The sequence below is a fragment of the Hoplias malabaricus genome, chromosome Y (genome assembly GCF_029633855.1).
Source record: "Hoplias malabaricus isolate fHopMal1 chromosome Y, fHopMal1.hap1, whole genome shotgun sequence".
Classification (NCBI taxonomy): Eukaryota; Metazoa; Chordata; class Actinopteri; order Characiformes; family Erythrinidae; genus Hoplias; species Hoplias malabaricus.
This window is the reverse complement of record NC_089820.1, coordinates 50,261,803-50,280,754: the sequence shown is the minus strand read 5'-3', so window position 1 is coordinate 50,280,754 and position 18,952 is coordinate 50,261,803. Positions and strand designations below refer to the sequence as shown.

At 41.8% G+C, this 18,952-nt stretch overlaps 1 protein-coding gene across 2 annotated transcripts in view; it reads right to left on the bottom strand.

Moving 5' to 3' along the window:
* LOC136679287 (12S rRNA N4-methylcytidine methyltransferase-like) overlaps positions 1–18,952 on the bottom strand; it is an 89,899-nt gene that overhangs the window by 12,295 nt on the left and 58,652 nt on the right. For both annotated transcript variants that reach the window (XM_066657729.1, XM_066657730.1), the window contains exons 4-5: positions 5,456–5,647; positions 1,204–1,382 (exon numbers count right to left, since the gene is read on the bottom strand). In XM_066657729.1, the coding sequence (XP_066513826.1) occupies positions 1,204–1,382; positions 5,456–5,647 (371 nt within the window). The remainder of the gene's footprint in view (positions 1–1,203; positions 1,383–5,455; positions 5,648–18,952) is intronic.

Below are 18,952 nucleotides of genomic sequence, written 5' to 3'. Positions count from 1 at the left end.
GGAGGAAGGTACATAATAAAACCCTGCAGCATACTGCATCCAGTGGGAAAGATAAAAAAATCATTGTTATTTTCATTTGTGTGAATGAAGGGGTGAAACAGAGAGGACGGAGAAGCCTCAGACAAAGGTGCAGAAAGGTTTTCTGGGGGAGAGCGATCTGCATAAAAAAACAAAGCGAAAACGTAGAGAGACGTCCCTAGACACCTATCATTATGTTGTCTATGACCCTTCTTACAAGCACACGGCTATACCCACACATTCAGAACCTCCCTCTTTTCCCTCCCTTTCTCCACCTCTCCGCTCACTTCCCAGGGCAACGGACAAAGCTAGTGGTGGTCCCGCGAGACCCTCGCGAGTCAGGACCTTCCGGATTGATTGGAATAAACATTGGTGTTGACTTGCACGGCTCTTCAAAGGAGATGAAACGACTGCCCTCGCTCACACCTGTTTTCCAGCCGTGACGCATGTGCTCACCCCTCGCTACCGTCATCCTCTGTACCCGCCCTTATCCCTCCCTCCACCACTCCATCCTTCCAACATCCCTTCCTCCCTCCCACTCTCATCAGCAGCGACGGCAGCACAGGGTTATAAAAACAACGGCAGCGAGGACCAAAGCCGACGATGAATATAATATCACACCATCACTGGGCTGCCGCAATATATGTTCCATGAGATGCGTGTTCTCTGAAAAGAGTGGTGGTGGGGGAACAGCGAAAGACACGTGAGGGTGGAGCAGAGGGAAACGAATGAAAAATTGGGTTGGTCTAAGAAAGGGGGCGCAAGTCTGAAGATTTATTTATAAATAAACAACAAAAAAACAACAAACCCAGGAGTCTGATAAATAAAAATATATTTATATACATATATACATGTACGACAACCCCCTCACTGTGTCCCACTGTCTGTTGGGTCTCTCCATGTTTTTCATATGATTACTAATGAGGCTTTTTTGTCAGGAAGCCGATGGGCAGATGAGTAAGGGGGAAATTCTCTCTCTCTCTCTTTCTTTCTTTCCCTCCCTCGTTCCAGGACAAATAAGTCCCAGAGGGAGGACTTTTGGATGAATTGGATGAATATTTCCCTCGCTCTGCCTGTGTGTTTCGCCTCTCCTTCTGTGTATTTTTAAAGCAGTGCGAGAACATGGCGCCAGGGAGCAGACTGAATTGTAGAGTGTTGGGGGTTGGTGTTTATTGCGTTTAGTACCTGCCACGATGCTGGCCAGCTGCTGTGTCCGGACGATGGGCTGGATTCTGCGAGCCCGGGCGATGGCAGTGGCGATTTTGCCGGCGCGGCGCTCCTCCCCATATGCGGCCAGGATGGACGCAAGCGCCCGCTGGTCCAGAGCAGCCACGGCGTCAGCGGCGCAGGGCATGCCGGGGTACCTACGCACACAGAGGAGCCCAATTAAGATTCACTGACGTCACGGCTTCCTCGCCGACACGAGCCATAGGCTGACAAGCTCTTAGACACGCAGAAAGACAGAGAGAGAGAGAGAAAGAGAAAAGAGCCCTCCTCCCTCACTCGTTCCCTCGCTCCCTCCTCCTCCTCCTCTCTTCCTCCCCTTCCCACTCTGGGAGATGTGAGTTTGAGATCTATAAAAAGAGAGAGAGAGAGTGTGTGTGTGTTTATGTGAGAGATTGTTATAGAATATGAGAGAGAGAGAGAGAGAGAGAGAGAGAGAGAGAGAGAGAGAGAGAGAGAGAGAGAGAGTGAAAGAGCAAGAGAGAGGTGGTAGCAAGCAAACATATACATCAGAAACCTAAAACGTCTAAAACAAAACACCCCCTGGTTCAACATCTCTGGGATTTAAATAGAAGTGCTACCCATTACTGCACCTATAGACAGAGAGAGACAGAGAGAGAGAGAGAGAGAGAGAGAGAGAGTGTAAAGGGAAGCTGTTAACAACATTATCAAACTTCCAATGCCTGCTGTGTGAAACCTCAATAAACAATGCCCCACGCAGGCGCCGCCTCTTTTCTTTCAATAAAAACAAGCCATAGACAAATACGTATCATTTGAGAAATCACTCCTTTCCTTGTAAAAGGTTAATAGATGGTAGATACAAGGTTGTGTCCTGACAGTGGCAGATGTGTGGATGAAAAGTATGAGATCTCTGATATCAGAACTGACCCATGAATCTCACACTCTCCCTCTATCAACATTAATACTCATCCATTCAGGGCTTTCATTCATTCACTCCCTTCTTTCATCATATATCTGTGTTCATCTGGAGGGAATGTCAGTGAAACAATGCATGTGTGTGTGTGTGTGTGTGTGAGAGAGAGAGAGAGAGAGAGAGTGCGAGAGAGAGAGAGAGAGAGAGAGAGAGAGAGAGAGAGAGAGAGAGAGAGAGAGAGAGAGAGAGAGAGAGAGAGAGAGAGAGAGAGGAAGGTACTGAGGAAGCCTTAAGCTGTGGGCCTTTTCCTTTATCAAAAAATGGTGACCTCTTTCTTTGTGGATGAGGAGGTACGCTGTGGTTCATCAGTGTGTCATCACTATCCGTGGGCACAACAAAGAGGAAACGCTATTCACACACGGGCAGAGGAGCGCGCAAACCTCTCATCTCCATCAAGGTCAGCAGCAGCTGGATGAGTGTGTCAGAAAAATAATAATGAATTTGGGTTTGTCTGCTAGCTCTGGAGTGATCTCTCACTTTACCACTGCCTCTCTCTCTCTCTCTCTCTCTCTCTCTCTCTCTCTCTCTCTCTTGATTTTTTCAATACACCTTCTGTTCATTTCCACCCTCTGCTCTCTTCTTTTCGTTTTCTTTTTCCCTCCCTCTTCACTTCTTTTCATGTCCCTCACACTTTATTCCCCCCTCTCTCTGTCTCACTCTTTTTCTCTTTCTGCAGCACTCTCCCACTTTTTCCCTCACACACTGCATCCGTTTCACTCTTTCACGCACTCACTGACTTTTTCTCTCACCTTGTCTTTTTCTCTTCACTTCTCTCTCTCATATTTTCTGTCTGTGTTTATTTTACTTTCTTATTCTCTGTTTACTGTGTTACTGTGTTTACTTTTCCTCCCTTACACACCCTCTGTCCTTTTCTCTTCTCGATTCCTTTTTCTCTCAGTTTCCCTCTTCCTCACTCCTCATGCAACCTGTTCAAAACTGCCTGACTTCTCTTTCTCTCTCTCATACTCTCTCCTTTCCTCCCTCACTTATTCTGTCTCTCTCACACTCTCTGCCTTGTTTTTTTTCTCTCCTTATCTTTCTCTCTCCAAGTCACTGACACTTTCTCTGGTCCTCACTTGACCTTTTCCATCCTGTGTAACTCTGAAACTCTTTCTCTCTCCCAGCAGTTTTTTTTTCTTTTTCTCTCCAGTTCTCTCTCTCGTAGTCCTCACTCGACCCCACAGAATTTTCTCTCTCTTTCTCTCTGGTGCTCTCCCTCTCCGTCTCTCTCTCGCTCTCTCTCTCACGCGCGCTCTCTCTCTGTCTCCCGTTCCGTCTCTCTCTCTCTCTCTCTCTCTCTCTCTCTCTCTATTGCTTTCTCTCTCTCTCTGTCTCCCTCTCCTTGTCTCTCTCTCTCTTGCGCTCTCTCTCTCTTGCGCTCTCTCTCTCTTGTGCTCTCTCTCTCTCTGTCTATTTCTCTCTCTTTCTGTCTGTCTCTCTCTCTCTCTCTTTTGCATTCTCTCTCTTGCACTCTCACTCTCTCTCTCTCTCTCTGTCTCCCTCTCTGAGTCTCTCTCTCTCTGTCTCCCTCTCTGTGTCTCTCTCTCTCTCTCTCTATTGCGCTCTCTCTCGCGCGCTCTCCCTGTCTCTCTCTCTATAGCACTCTCTCTCTTTCTCTATTGCTCTCTCTCTCTCTCTCTCTCTCTCTCTCTCTCTCTCTCTCTCTCTCTCTCTCTCTCTCTCTCTCTCTCCCTCCCTCTCTCTCTCTCTCTCTCTCTCCTTGTGGGTGGGTTTTCCCGTTCATTATCGCCCTGGAATTTCTCACAAAATTTTCTTAATAAAAGTTGGAGAGGGGCCTCGCTCCATTCTTCATCGTAACAAGGGAACATTAAAGGCGGGAGTAATGAGGAGCTTGTTAGATGAATAGATATTAATTACAGCAGGTAAAGAAAGATGCCGTGGGGGACACCTTTGTTTACAGGTAAACAAAACAAATGGCTGGGATTAGCTCTGGAGAACAGAGCTCTGTTTCTCTTCAGGTTCTGAGTTTGTTTTCTCGTGAACTCTATTTGCCCCAACAACATGGGGGCAGGGGCTGGGTGCATGTCTGTAAAGTTTAGACTTACACTAGACAGCAACTGAAACAGTGATGCTATAACAGACCTAACAAGGCCAATATCACTACCTCTAAAGGAAAGTGAAAAGTCCAGTGTGTTAATTTTTTATTTAAAACTTGCATAAAAATGAGTAAAATTCAGACATTAACCAGTCCCACACCTCAATACAAGTTCAGTTGGTGCAGTTTGGATGCACTGAAGTAAGTCTGACTGGCTTCTGTTGTTGTTTGTTTGTGAAATGTGTTCATGATGGTGTTTTCTCTCCGTTAGAGAAAGGTCCTGCGTGTGGGAGGCTCCATCACCATGAAACACGTCTGAACCCAAACAGCACTGCTGTTTAAATGAGGGGAGATTACCATTACATTCACACACCTACTCAGCCAAATTCAAAACACACACACACTTCTCGCTCTCGAGCCTTCATCCCTTCCAGTGCCCCTCTACATCCTCCCTTCCTCCCCTCTCATCTCTTCTCACACTCTCGTGAGAACGTCTGTGATATGCCTGAGGAATCTCCCTAAGGCCAGAGCTCACGCCTGGTTTAACAGGTTTTTGGTATACAGTATTTATATGTTGTATCAGTACAGACTGAAGATAAACTCTCAGACTCCAGAGGCCTGCCTCCTGCCTTCTCTCTGCACTACTCAGCCATCTACGCATTTTAACAAGCATTAATCACCGATTAAGCCTTCCACCGATGCAGACATCAAAATGTATCCAGAGCAGCTAAGGACAGACAGTCACAGTGTCATATGCAGGTTTCTTTGTTTACATTTTCAATATCGCCCACACAGAACAACTTCAACCATGGCCTCCCACAAAATGTAATCTATGATTTCTAGAGGAAAAGAAATAGATGTCTTATGAGCGTCGCTGCTCAAACCATCAACAGGAACAAAGCCCAGCTTAGTACAGCACTATTAAAGTATTACATTCAGTACTTCACTGTATTATAAAAGTTATTTATTCTGATTAATATTTTAATAATGAAATTATACATATTATCTGTGTATTCTACTGCAGTTTTACAAGGTGAAATAGGTCTCAATTTAAGTGATTTTAACTGGTAATACAGGTAATCAGGTAATACCAGCGATGCCACTGCTGGGGCTCAGGATTCGAACGAGACGTGGTTGTTAATAACTCTTGAAAATTAGTAGATACATCGGTGTCATAATTAATCGTTATTTATAATATTAAGAGCTGTCGGAGGTCAAGTCACCTTTCACCGTCCATTCTCATGTCCAGAGGTCCGTCTTTGCTGAGGGAGAAGCCTCTGTCCGCATTGTCCATCTGCATGGAGGAACAGCCAGCGTCCAGCAGGGCGGCGTCCACACTCCCGTTTCCCAAACCAAGCTTGAACAGCAAATCCTTCAACTCACTGAAGCGCCCGAGCACTGCTTTCACATGGCCTCTAGAGAGAGAGAGAGAGAGAGAGAGAAAGAAAGAAAGAGAGAGTCTTTAAAAACTGACCCAAGTAAGTTTCCAGCTGGCATTTTTAAAACTTTGTATTTCTATGTAGATTAATGTTAATTATGTTACATCTCATCACAATAAAGGTGTGAAATTACTAATAAAATATGGGCACATCACATTAATTTGTGAGATTAAAATCTACTAACATCTGCTAACTTTAACCCTTAAGAACATGTATGGATTTAAAACCCAGTGCTTTTTTAGGTAAATACACAGTCCAGTGTATGTCTGAAGATGGTAAAGGTATCCCTTCAAAAACTCTCAAAAAGCTGCATTTCCAATCTCAGTCCATTTCCTTATGTTACGTTTATCCAGTCTGTATAAGGAATCCTACTCCCTTTCCCTTCTGGGATTTGAAATTGCTGCTACTTTTATCTCAAAGTGTTATTTTATCACTTGCAGCTAATTCATCTTTGTTTTGACAAATAGTGGTTATCACACTGAAACTCTGTAGTACAGAGAGTGTAAGTGGCTGTTAGACTATTTTCATATTCTATTCTAAAATAGCTCCACACTGCAGACATTTACACCGATGGTTAACTTATGAAAGTTTATATAAAGGATTGAACTCACACAATGTATCATACATAGATGAACTGGGCTAATCAAACTACATTTATGCCACTTGTGAAGATAGAATGAACATATATAAGAGGATTGTAAATCTTAGCATTGTGAAATGACGTAAAACCCCTTACAATACCAGGCTTATTACACACTAAGGCTTATAATTCATTAACTAATGCAAACATGTGAGGCTATTCTTAGGTCATGGAAGTGTCTAGTAAAACATGGCTATTCGAGGGGCTACACTGACTTGTGAACAGCTCCCATCCCTAGTTACAACAGATCTAATTTTGCTTTGATCATATCAGGACACCACTATCTGGTTTTAGAGTCCTAGCCTTCTAAAAGCATCATAGTGTTGAGGTTATTTGTGTAGCTCTGTACTGTTCCCAATGATGAATTAATGGATAAATAAAGTGGAGCTTATTCACTTCAGATTTCATGCTTGCTGCTTATTAATCTATGAGTCATGTGCTGGCACAAAACTGTACTTCTTTGCAAGGCTATGTACACTATCCATCATCCTAGTGAGCATCCTAGATATAGAAATCAGAATCAACACGACTAGCTATTTCTGTACTGCTTTTAATGACTGCCCACTAACGCAATCTGTGGAGGGAAACAAAGGGGAAGCTTGTGTGGTCCTATTCTATTTAAAGCAGTAAGATACTTCAGTAAGATAGTCTATGAATCAGGGCTAGGGCACCATCATTTACGCCAGTCATGCAAACATCCATACACTAAACACACTGAGGAAACTCTGGATTTACTGAACTCACAAACCAGAAGCACCACGTCATGGCTCCCTCTTACAGGAGAACTTTCTCTCACTGGAAGCCAAGTTAACTAGGCCTCAGCTGGGGACTTTCTTACCTCAGCCGCACAGTTTGCGAGGCCTGAATCTGGGACTTTCTCTCCATGGTAGCAGAGTTAACTAGGTCTGAGTCTGGAACATTCACCTGTACATTTAAAATGAATAGTAAGCCCTCAATCTTTAAGTAAATCTAAAATTAAGTTATAAAGGACATATTTGACCCCTTTTCTACAAGTAGGGTGTTAAAGCAACACTAGGTAAGATTTGCTATTTTTAGCTCCAGGGCTCCCTCTACAGTCTCAGAGAGTAATTCACTTTTACAGAACTGTCCTAAAAACAAGGGGGAGGGGCAAGAATGGGGGGAATTTGGGACAGATCAAAGCACTAGTAGCTTTTCATTCCAAGTTGTTTTTAGTCACCGGTTCAAGGTACGTATCTACCTTTTCAAAAGACCATGGTTTTATTTTATGAGCTGCCGTTGTGAGCTGGAGAAAATACAAATATGATCACTAGCATAGCCTGGAGATTTTACAAATGGCTAGTTTGTGCTGGACATCTGCAATGAGTTGTGACTGACAAGTCTCTCTGGCCAATCAGTGCTCTACAAGGTTTACACTAGGGGTGTGCGATATGACAATATTAGATCGTGAACGATAAGAATTTGTCCATGATACACCATCACATGGAGACTGTTGGATTGTGCTAATGCACATTCAGACCACTGCAGTTCTTATAAGTTCTTTACGCATTGTGAGCATATTACACATCAGTTAAATGGACACCGATAATGTAAGTCACTACTCTAAAATGTACGACTACTGAATTAAAATCAGTTTTAACTGAGCTCAGTTTAGCAAAAGAGCACAAGAGCAGGGTGAGGAGAGAAGAGCAGAAGCGTTTTGCTTTGTTCTTTCTTCTTCATTCTTGTTCTTGCCCTATTTTCATCAGCTTTGCTCCATTTAAACACATCTTTGTGCTCTATAAACACCCATCAAGGGTGGTGATTAGACATACTCGTTGCAATCCATCTCCGCTCTCTACCTAAGAAGCAGAACACAATCAGAAACACTCGTTTTCATCACAAAAAACGGACTGAGTGGTCTTGTTTCATAGTTTGTGAGTTGGTAGCTGTTCCAGATCTCCAAATTAATGTGCTATTGCAATCAGATTATTGTTTATAAGTTTAGAAGTTGTCCCCTTTAAAAATACACAAGCACTTAGTAAGTGTCTCCGGGTCAAGTAAGATTAAGCAAAACCAAAGCCACAGACTTCAGACAGAACATGTTGGCTGACTATGTTATGAGAAATTAGTCTGCATTCCTTCCATTTTGACTAAACCAATGTTTTATAGCCATCAACTACGGGCCTGCTAAAGTTCTTTCATTAAAACTAAAGTGGTGAAGTGGATTGCTGTTTCTTGACTGCTCCCATCCCTGCTGCTGACTGTTAGAATTCAAAACTTACAGTAAGAGAAGCTGACAAGCAATAAACCAAGAGGAAAGTGTAGAAAAGTAGCAAAATTCTTCAGGACTTTAGGGTGATTTCACTGTGTTTTCAGCATCACTGAGAGCAAACTACGCACAGTACACAGTTACTGTAATGTGGGGCTGGTTACCCAGTTGCTACGGCCCTACAGGCTATTCATGACTCCTGCAGTTGATACACTGGTGAGGGAGGGAGTGAGAGAAAGGGAGAAAGTGCTACACCAAATAATACACACCCCACAGGGATGGTAACAAACTATCGTTCCATTTGTTTATCTCCTTCCAGAGATGGGTGGGGGGAGTGAAATTTGCTGCAGTGTCAGAAAGTAAACCGGCAAACGCAAACACATGCAGAGTTCCACCTGCACGTGTCTGAAAGCATGCACACAGACTCATCCACACAAATGCATCCAACTTAACGAGAAGATGAGTAGTATGGAAGTTAGCGGAGAGGGTTTTATTTTGGGCTGGATGTGGAGGTGGGCAAGTGACGCGAGCATTGACGCTGACTCCTTTTCATCCTTAATCATTCAGATGGACACGTAGGCGTCTGGGTACGTTTCTCTCTCTCTTTCTCTCCCTCCATTTCTCTCCTTATTCACGTCCAATATTCTCCTGGACAGAAATGGTCAAACGAGTTGTCAGAAAGTGATTACAAATGATGAGAAGTCACACAGCTGAGGTAGGGGTTTATAGAGAGTGCAAATGTCCTTGCTCTCTCTGGGTGGGTATGACGGCCTTCCCTCCTCCCATTAATCAGTGATGGTCAGTTAAATAACAAAAGAAGCAGACATTTTAGCATTCTCATCCAAACGTGATGAGCTGTCCAATGACAAAGCATTCACAGCAGTTTGGAAATGAGCAGTGGCTGGCTTCAGAGGAAGCATGAGCTAGCCTTCACCTCTAGGCTTGGTGACTGAGGGGAGGCCTATGGCATTTTTCCACAGCATGGTATCTACTCTATTCTACTGTACTCGATTCTGACTTTTTTTTCTTTGTGCTTTCCTTTTGGCAAATTTGGTACATAGAAATATTGTAAATATTGTAGAGCACTGATTGGCCAGAAAACTTTGCCAAATGTGATGAAATAGACATGTAGCACAAACAAGCAATTTACAAAATGTGTAATTAATTAAAGATCCCATTTGTTTATATCTAACTCAAAACGGCAGCTTGTAAAATTCCGGCATGGTCTTTTGAAAAGGTACAAAGGGTCCTTGAATTGGTGCCTAAAGAAAATCTCCATCGAGAGCCGGATGTTACAAAAATCAACTCTATTTATCTGTCTGAACTGGTGCAGGTGCATGGAGATGTGTTTCTCCCCCAAGAAAAAAAAACAAAAAAAACACCACAACACGTGATTACACGATGAGTAAATTACTCCTAACATTACCATCTCTGCTGTAGTGGTTTTCAAGGCCCACTCTACCTGTTACTTCCTGTTTTATGACATCATTGGCTACATTTCAGAGGGGGGTGCCATTTTTGAACCAGGTGCCAGGGACCACAAAGCGATTACAGGCTAGTAAAGTCGAGTAGAGTAGACAGCATGCAGTGGAAAAGCACCACTAATGAAAGACTGGAGCGGTTATGGACTGTGTTGAAAACAGGGTTTAATTAAATAAATACATAAATAAACAACCATAGTGAAATGAGTGGCCACAATGTCTTGAAGACCACCTACCCATCTCATCACCCTCCTTTTTAGCTTCTCTCCTTCTTTCAAGTCTTCATACTTTTCTCTCTTTTCATCATGCTGAGCAGCCATACATTGTTCATGTGACCTATTGTAGCTGGAACATGAGTGGAGCCTGACCCAGGTAAGAAGCTATAGATCATGCCAATCAGCGAAGGCTAACAAGGAAGAAGCTTCTGTTGCTGTTGGGGATAAACAATGGGTCCGGGGTCTACCTGGAATCACTGGATCCATGGAGGGGGTGCCAGTCCTTCGCAGGGCGACACACACTCACACATTCACTCACACACACACACCTACGGACACTTTTTTGAGTCGCCAATTCACCTACAAATGTGTGTTTTTGGACCGTGGGAGGAAACCGGGCACCCAGAGGAAACCCACGCGGACACGAGGCGAACACACACTAAACTCCTCACAGACAGTCGCCCGGAGCGGGACTTGAACCCACAACCTACAGGTCCCTGGAGCCGTGTGACTGCGACATTGTTTTAGTAAGTTAATAAATCATACTCATATTTTTAAAGTCTGAAAAATCCTCCCTGAACTATGCACCACCTGTAGTGAAAATGCCTGAAAGCTCCTGAACAAGTTCCTGGTTCCTGAAAAGGTTTCAGCAGGAGAAAGACAAATACAGCTGCAGTCATGAACTCCACCAACCAGTGGGAGAACAAACTTGCTGCTGATACTTCAAATGCAATACGTCCTGTCTCCTACAGCAGAAGCCCATTAGCTCTGCAGTGAGTTTTACTCTGCCCACTCCCACACACTCACAATTTCACCGCAGCCTGAGAGTCCCCTCCCCTCCTCCAAACACGTCCTCAGTTCTGTGGGCCAGTAACAATCCTTCTCCTCAGCTGTAGGGGTTGGGGTGGGGGGTTATTAGCTATTAGACTTTGGTTCTAGGAACTGAGATTTTTACAGGGTGTGTCGCAAGTACAGACCCTTTCTTATGCTTCTTTGTAAGCAGGGATGAAGTCACAGCAGCCATTTTCACTACTGTGCAAAATTAAAATAATAATAATGATATAATTCTGATATCGACATGAACAACATAAAATCCACAGAAACATCACACTCAAACCTAAACCTCTTGGCTTTGTCAATATTATTATTTTTAAACTAACTTGAGGTCATAAACTAAATTGAGGGCAGTGAACTGGGCATTGTCCTGTAATGACCATCAGTCAGTCACAGACGCTTCAAATAATGTATACTTTAATGTTGAAAATGTGTTTAAAATCATATCGTTATCATTAAAACATTTATATTGCAATATATACATATTTTAATTATTGTCCAACTCTACATAGAGGAGCATTTTGTAGATCCACCTGTTTCTTTGTATACGCTCTCATGCCCAATGGTCAGGATGCCCAAAGAGCATGTATTATGTGGGTGGTAGATCATTCTCAGTGCTGCAGTGACATGGATGTGGTGGTAGTGTGTTGTAATGTGTGTTGTGCTGGTATGAGTGGGTCAGACACAGCAATAATGCTCATGATTTTATCCCCTTGAGTGTCACTGCTGGACTGAGAATATTCCACCAGCCAACAGCGTCCCCTGGGCGGCGTCCTGTCTCCAATGCAAACTGTGCAGCAACAGATGAGCTACTGTCTCTGACTTTAGATCTACGAGGTGGACCAATGAAGTAGGTGTGTCTAACAGAATGGACAAATGAGGGGACAGTGTTTAAAAACTCCAACAGCACCGCTGTGTCTGATCCACTCGTACCAGGGCAAACACACACAAAAGTGCTGAGAATGCTCCAACAACTGACTTTTGAAGGGCAGGGCTGAGAAAATGGTCAATGAATTTAGACACAAGGTAGTTACCTTAAAATGGGCTGAAAGTTTGTGACAGTAGTGTTACTATTTCACATATTTAGCACACAACGCTAAAATAGAGAACATAATACATTAAGCATGTACTTCTTAGTAGTTGGGATGGAGGGTGGTCGTTGACAGTCGAGCTGTGTAGGTGTGTGTTTTGTAATAGGTCGTTTGGCTGGATGGTTATGTTACTCATTCCTCCATGTGAAAGGGCAGGGCTCAAACCCAGAGCAAACACTCATTATGCCTCTAACGCCACGCTCTGCTGGTGTAATTACCTCACTCTGGCAATGTGCCTTCAAAGTAATCTGATCCACTGTCATCACAGATGTGTTTATCGTTAAAACTTATATCGCAATAACAATAAAACTCCAGCTTTTGTGCAGCCTTAGTCTGCGCCCACGGCTGGGGCTTCCCTCACTCTACGCCAGTGAGTGGGTTTTCTCCCTCTGCCTCTCTCCTTCTCTCTCTCTCTCTCTCTCTCTCTCTCTCTCAGCACCCTCATTAATTTGTTGGAAAATCTATAGCAAGGCATTCTCCTGCCCGCCCACACACACACACACACACTCTCTCACTCTCTCTCTCTCTCTCTCTCTCGATGGGAGCTGTAAGCCACCCACCATGGATCAGTGGGTTTGGAGGCAGAGAGGAAGCATCCCAGCCTCGCCTGAGCTTGGGGCGCCCCCTCTTCTCATGTCAATACGCAGCCAATTTAAAACCTCTGAGGTGCCAAACTTCTCCCCCTGCACTATTTTCCGCATCTCAAGCCTCTCATCCTTTACTTTTATTGCTTTGTTTTCCGATAATTTTCATTATCTCTCCAAGCACAGCCCCAACTGGCCAAACAATAAGAACTGTAGCTGCAGGGAGGGATCGTGTGTCACTACCAGCGACAAGTATCGACAAGGGTTATTGGGAAGGCTGTGGCGTGGTTGTTAAGTTTTCTACAGGGCTAATATTAGGAAGGGGTCAGACAGGAGTTTCTTAACCTGTAACCTCGCTTATGTCCACCTTATCTGGAGTCTGGCTGAATTCTATTTAGATGTTTGTTTCCAGCACCACACAATAAAGAACATAACACAGGATTTCTTGATGCCTACTGGAACCAGGAACCTTGATAACGGCAGACTGAATAGTCAGTGAGCTGCAAAATGATTTCCAGATGATTGCATTGACAATAGATTTGTGTATGCCTCTAAACAATGTACTAGGTACACAACAAACAAACAAATAAATAAATAATTTAATAAATAAGCTGTGTTTTCTTTATTTTTATGCTAATTATTAGACTTGGAGTAGGTGATCTGTATTAAAAACTGTTGTTGTTATACTTCTTGAAAAAGTGCCGATAGCAATTAGCAAATTAAATGCTCTGATTACATAACTGAATATATTCAAGTTATATACAGACTACAGGACTGTAAAAACTCCATCCAATCACTTCACTCTAACTAAACAAAATGATTGGATAGCTTACCTGCCTGTCAACGGACATCCCCCCTGACTGAGGATGCAGAAAGGCCTGGAAAGACTCATAAAGTTAGCTGTAATTCTATCAGACAGATAATTATCTGATTTGTTTTGTGTATAGGGGAAACTGTAAGGTGTTTTCTTACATGTGAATGAGACGTGAGGTAGGGAGAGTGTTTGAAAACGACACCTTTGGCTCATGTGTTTTAGGGGAGTGGCTTAAGGAAGAGGTTTGGAATGAGATTGGTTGGATTTGACCAAAAAAAAAACTACTACTACTACTACTTGTTTCTAAAAATGATCTACTCAAGCTTTAAGCAGGTCTGGGAGGATTTGAGAAACTGATGTTTTAAGGTGACAACAATGTTTTCCATTTTTTTTATCTTGTGTAAAAGAACAGTGTCAGAAGGTTCATAATGCAAATGGAAGAAAATCAAGGGTAGATTCCTTAATAGAGATGATGCACTTCATTTTTATCATTGCTGACTGATCCATGATCACATTTATAAACAATCATTAAAGAACCATAACTGAGCAAACCAAGGTGAATGTGTTTGAGCTGATCAACTAGAGAATGCTCCAGTGGTGACCCTCAGGCAAGTGTCAGTTTGAGAGAGAGAGAGAGAGAGAGAGAGAGAGAGTAGGGAGAAAGAGAGTAGGGAAAATCAAACATCTGTGCATCACTTGCTCATTTCACCTGCGGAGGAAAAATCAGTGACATGCCCTGACACTAGGTGATCAATAATTGAGCAAAAACACTGATTAAATCGGAAGAAGTCCACAAAGGCGAGTTTCTGAGCCCCGCCCCCTCCTCATCTCACAAATGCCAAGCTTTCCTCTTAGCAACAGAGTTACACACAGCATATAAAACTATGCATATTTGCAGAATATACCACCATGTAACACATCAAAGCGCAAAAAAAAAATCCCATTCAAACTGACAAACATTACTCAGCGCCACCAAGCGAGAAAATTAACTTATACTATGTCCAGAACTACATGAGCCTGCACAAAAAAGCTACACAAACTTCAAGGCTAAATGTCCGAGAGAGCACTGGCTCCACTTGCTAAAGTGCAACAATGTGTATCCTCAGTTCCCAAATTATTAAAATGTGTATTTTAAAAGAAACATGAAGTAACTCTGTGGTAAACAAACCAATCAAGTATGAACGTATCTGGATTTTTTGTAGGCATCGATTTCTAAATTATAGATTTACAAAAAAAATGTGTTCAGTAAAAAAATACATTCAATATTTTCTTTAGAATTTTGTCAGTTAAAAAGAAAAAACAAATCACAGATGCTTTGTGGAACATAAGTTGGTTAATTTAGGGACAAGACTACAAAGCAATTAGATCTTTCATCTCTTATGAGTTGAGCTTTACAGAAAGAAAAAAACACTTTCACAATAATTCTTTGATACATTTTGGTGGTAAAAATGACTTTTGCTCTTATAGTCTGTTTCAAAGTACATGAGTAAAGTTTTTCCGGGGTTAGATGATTCAGTATGATGGTGTCTAAACGTCTGATGATACTGACACAGGCCGTTATGACACACACAGTCATGGCTGCAAACGTGCTGTTTATGTCACATCTCTACAGGCATTATGTCAAACGGCATTGTGTGGGGTGTTTGATACATAGATTGATGTAATTAATTTGACAACACAAAAGCCCACAAACACGCGAACACACACACTCTCACTCACACAATTTAATCCCTCACCCAATGTGCCAAAAGGCATATGAGAAGAGCCTGCACTCATAAAAGCCATAAATTCTCACTCTACTAGTGACCATGGCAACTAGTGTGATATTTTTTTACTTGTTTACACATTATGTCAGTTTTGCACAGCACCAGCTATCCAGAGTCAAGAAATAACTGTGAATTACACAGCCTCTGGTTACAGCATCCAATTGACATATGTTTATTTTAACCAATAGATGACATGAGCTCAAAGATTAAAGTCATTATTTTTTAATTATTGCCTGTAAAATAGATAACAATAAAAGAAATACAATTAACCTAGACCCATTCAAAATATAGCAAGAATTTCTTGATTAAATATTGAAATTTATTAAATATCTATTACTAAAAAACATTTTAAAATTATTCCTAAAAAAATGGTTTGCTTCAGAAACTTTCAGTGCAATTTTCAGTCCTGGCAAAGACTTGCTGAAAAAAAACATAGATTTCCCCAGAAAAGATGCTACACTGATTGCAGCATATGTCTTATTCAAATCCCAATATACATGTCCACACCACTGACACATTTACACACACGCAATTCACTTACTTACATTGCACCTATCTTTTTTCACATCAGATTCTAAAATTGTTTATACAAGTTGGGAAGTCTTTTCTTTGTACTTGTGTCCGTTAAATTAATTGTTCAAGAGAACGAACAAATCAAAGATCCTCTTCTTCTGCTAAAGTAACAGACAATTAACATTCATCTTGAAGTCTTCCTCAAGGTAAATATCAAGCCTTAGTTCTTGCTTCATTTTACTCCATAAAAATCTTGATGCCAGATGTTTGTGAAGGCTGTGCACCTTCATTAAAATTTGAATTGTTAAATGCCATTTTGTGCATGACGCATCTGATATGCTGTGCCGAATGAATCATTCCCAAAAATGCCTCCAGTTTGTCTACAGGACTGGAGTTGTGGGAATGAATGTGCAGGAATGTGAAGAAAAGGAAATCCTATGATTTGGCTGGACCCCTTTGCTACTTCTGCTATTTTTAAGTGGACTTCAAGGGAGCTTTCTGACACCACTTCACTACTTCACTATGACACTCCACTGACAGGCTGTCAATTAGACCAGGCAACATACAGCGCATACGCTATACTGGAGAATGATCTGATAGTGGGCTTTTCTTCCTCCATGACACCATATGGGAATGTTCCACACACCAGTGACCTTATCATGTGAGAGATTATATGATATTTTGTTTTCTATTTACAAGGTATTAGACGTACAAATAAGTTTTAAAGTGGTTTTGTTTAAAGGCTAAGCACCACTTAATGAACCTCCATGAATATTTCACATTATTTTAGTTACTGACATATATAAGCATGAATTAAAATGAAAATAGCAGCTTAATTTGCTTTAAAACTGATAATTTTATTAAATTGATGGAAAAACCCGAGCTCGGTACGGAAATTTTTGAACGCAACCGTGACATCACTGGTGGACAACAACTGAACAACGGCGCAGTAAAACACCGTTAGGACTGACTGCTATGACAGTATCTAGCTAGCTAAATAACCAACATTATTCATGACAATAGCCTAGCAATAAGCTAAACTCAAATGTAGAGGTACCGTTATTCTTGTAAATGTGATCGAAGTCGAACTCGAATTCATCCGACACTATAAACCTCCGTAATGCAGCTACGTAGCCGAGTATAATCTGAGTCAAGCTAACGTTAACTAACACCAACTAAAACAGGCGAAGTAAGTGTCCTTACCCTGTCAATAAAACAACTATCAATAAAAACAAGTTAGGAACTCAAATTCCATTGACACTTTCATATCGCTGGTGCTTAGCCTTTAACGTATAATCGGCTAGAATTAAAAATGACAACTGTCTTTAAACCATCTAAACCAAATCTCACATACTATTAAATACAACATTACCACTAAGAAAAAAAAATCAATGCATATTTTTTGCAGGGCTTTTTCTTGATAGAATTCATAATGAATTCTGTAACAAATTAATTCTTCTCACTTGCCATTTTCAAACTATTCAAATGTTAGGTTATTTTACTGTACATTTACTGTAATATGACCAAAGGGAAGGAGAATGTCTGAATTTTAGTATAAAGTTGCATACAAAAATATTAATGTTGATGATTATTCATGTAACAGTTTTAGAATTTTACAAGGTGGACTTTTCAGTCCTATCTGGAGTACTGTACTTTTAAAGGGGACATACTCTCTGCCTTTTCTACAAATTAAGACAGCTCTGTGGTGTGTCACATGATTTGGTCAAAATACCACAGTGATCAAACACCACAGCCCCATTCTCCCTGTCTAAACAGCTCTGTTCAGAATGTTTCAGCACCAGTTCTTTAAACGAGAATGAGCCACAGCTCATTCAGTCCAAGAGCCAAGGAGTGGGGAGCAGAAGCTCTGCATTTTAGCCATTTTTCCTTGATTCTCTTTCTCCAGTCTCTTTTTCACAATATTTCATCTTCAGGACTCATTTCTCAGTCTGTTTTGTTTGCGCTCATTTTCAGCTCTTCTTTTGAGCACAAAGGAACGCAGGTAAACAGGCTATCTGGATTTCACTGGGGCAAAGTTATTTTGAGTTTTCTGTTGAGGAAGGGAGTCCATTAGTGGATTCAGGCGTTGGGTACAAATACCTGTAGACACAGCAGCTCTTGATACATTCAGCTGAGTACCTGAGCTCTGAGCTGTACCTGGGAATGACAACAGTGCCTAGCAACCCAGCAAGAGTGGGAGGTGGTGTGTCAGAGCTCCGGGAGCAACAGAGAGAGTGGGCAGCATCGTAATGGTCGCTTTGTCTGCTACCTCACATCAAAAACACCTGCCAGCCCAAACTCTGAGGCAAACTCACGCTGAACGAGCGCAAACTCTGACTCAAACTCGTACTGAATGAGTAAATAACGCACCTATGACAGACAGAAGCAAAGCTGTTCTACCTGCTGCTTTCCAAAAACATTCATAGCGTCTACCCACAATGCTTCGGCAGCAAACAGTAAAATGCACAAGTCACAGTGAAAACAAGTATTGCTGTTACTATTCTGTGAATAATTAGAGTTTATGCCCAGGCATTTTCTACCCTTATATACTGTGGCCAATATGGTGGCATTAATACTATACAGTTTTTTTTTTTTTTTTTAAGTCAGAGATACACAGTGGGTGAATCTTCACTTTGCTCAGTACGTGTTACAGTACTTTTTTAAGGTACAGTACATTACAGCATCTCGGGTTTTATGTGAGTTGCTTTCAGCTTTTTAAAGAAATGTGTAAGGATATATATAAAGCCCATTGTAAAACCCTTCCATTTTACGTTTTATAGCTCCAGACTTACAGTTGGTAACCTTCCAGCTTTCTCTTTAAGCCTCTCTCTCTCTCTCTCTCTCTCTCTGGGTTCCCTTGTCTCCAAACACACTGTGGGGGGTTTCCTGAGCTTCTCCGTGGCTCCGTTACACACGATTTCAGAATATGCAAAATAGTTACATAAGAACATTAAATTATTAACTTCTTTATGTGCTTTAAACAGCGCTGGAGATATAAATGGCTTATGTAACGTCTTACATTATTGAAGAGGACAAGTTTCATTGGTGAGCGTGCCTATGTGTGACAGTGTGTAGATGAGTCCGAAAGTATTTGTGTGTGTGTGTGCTTCAAA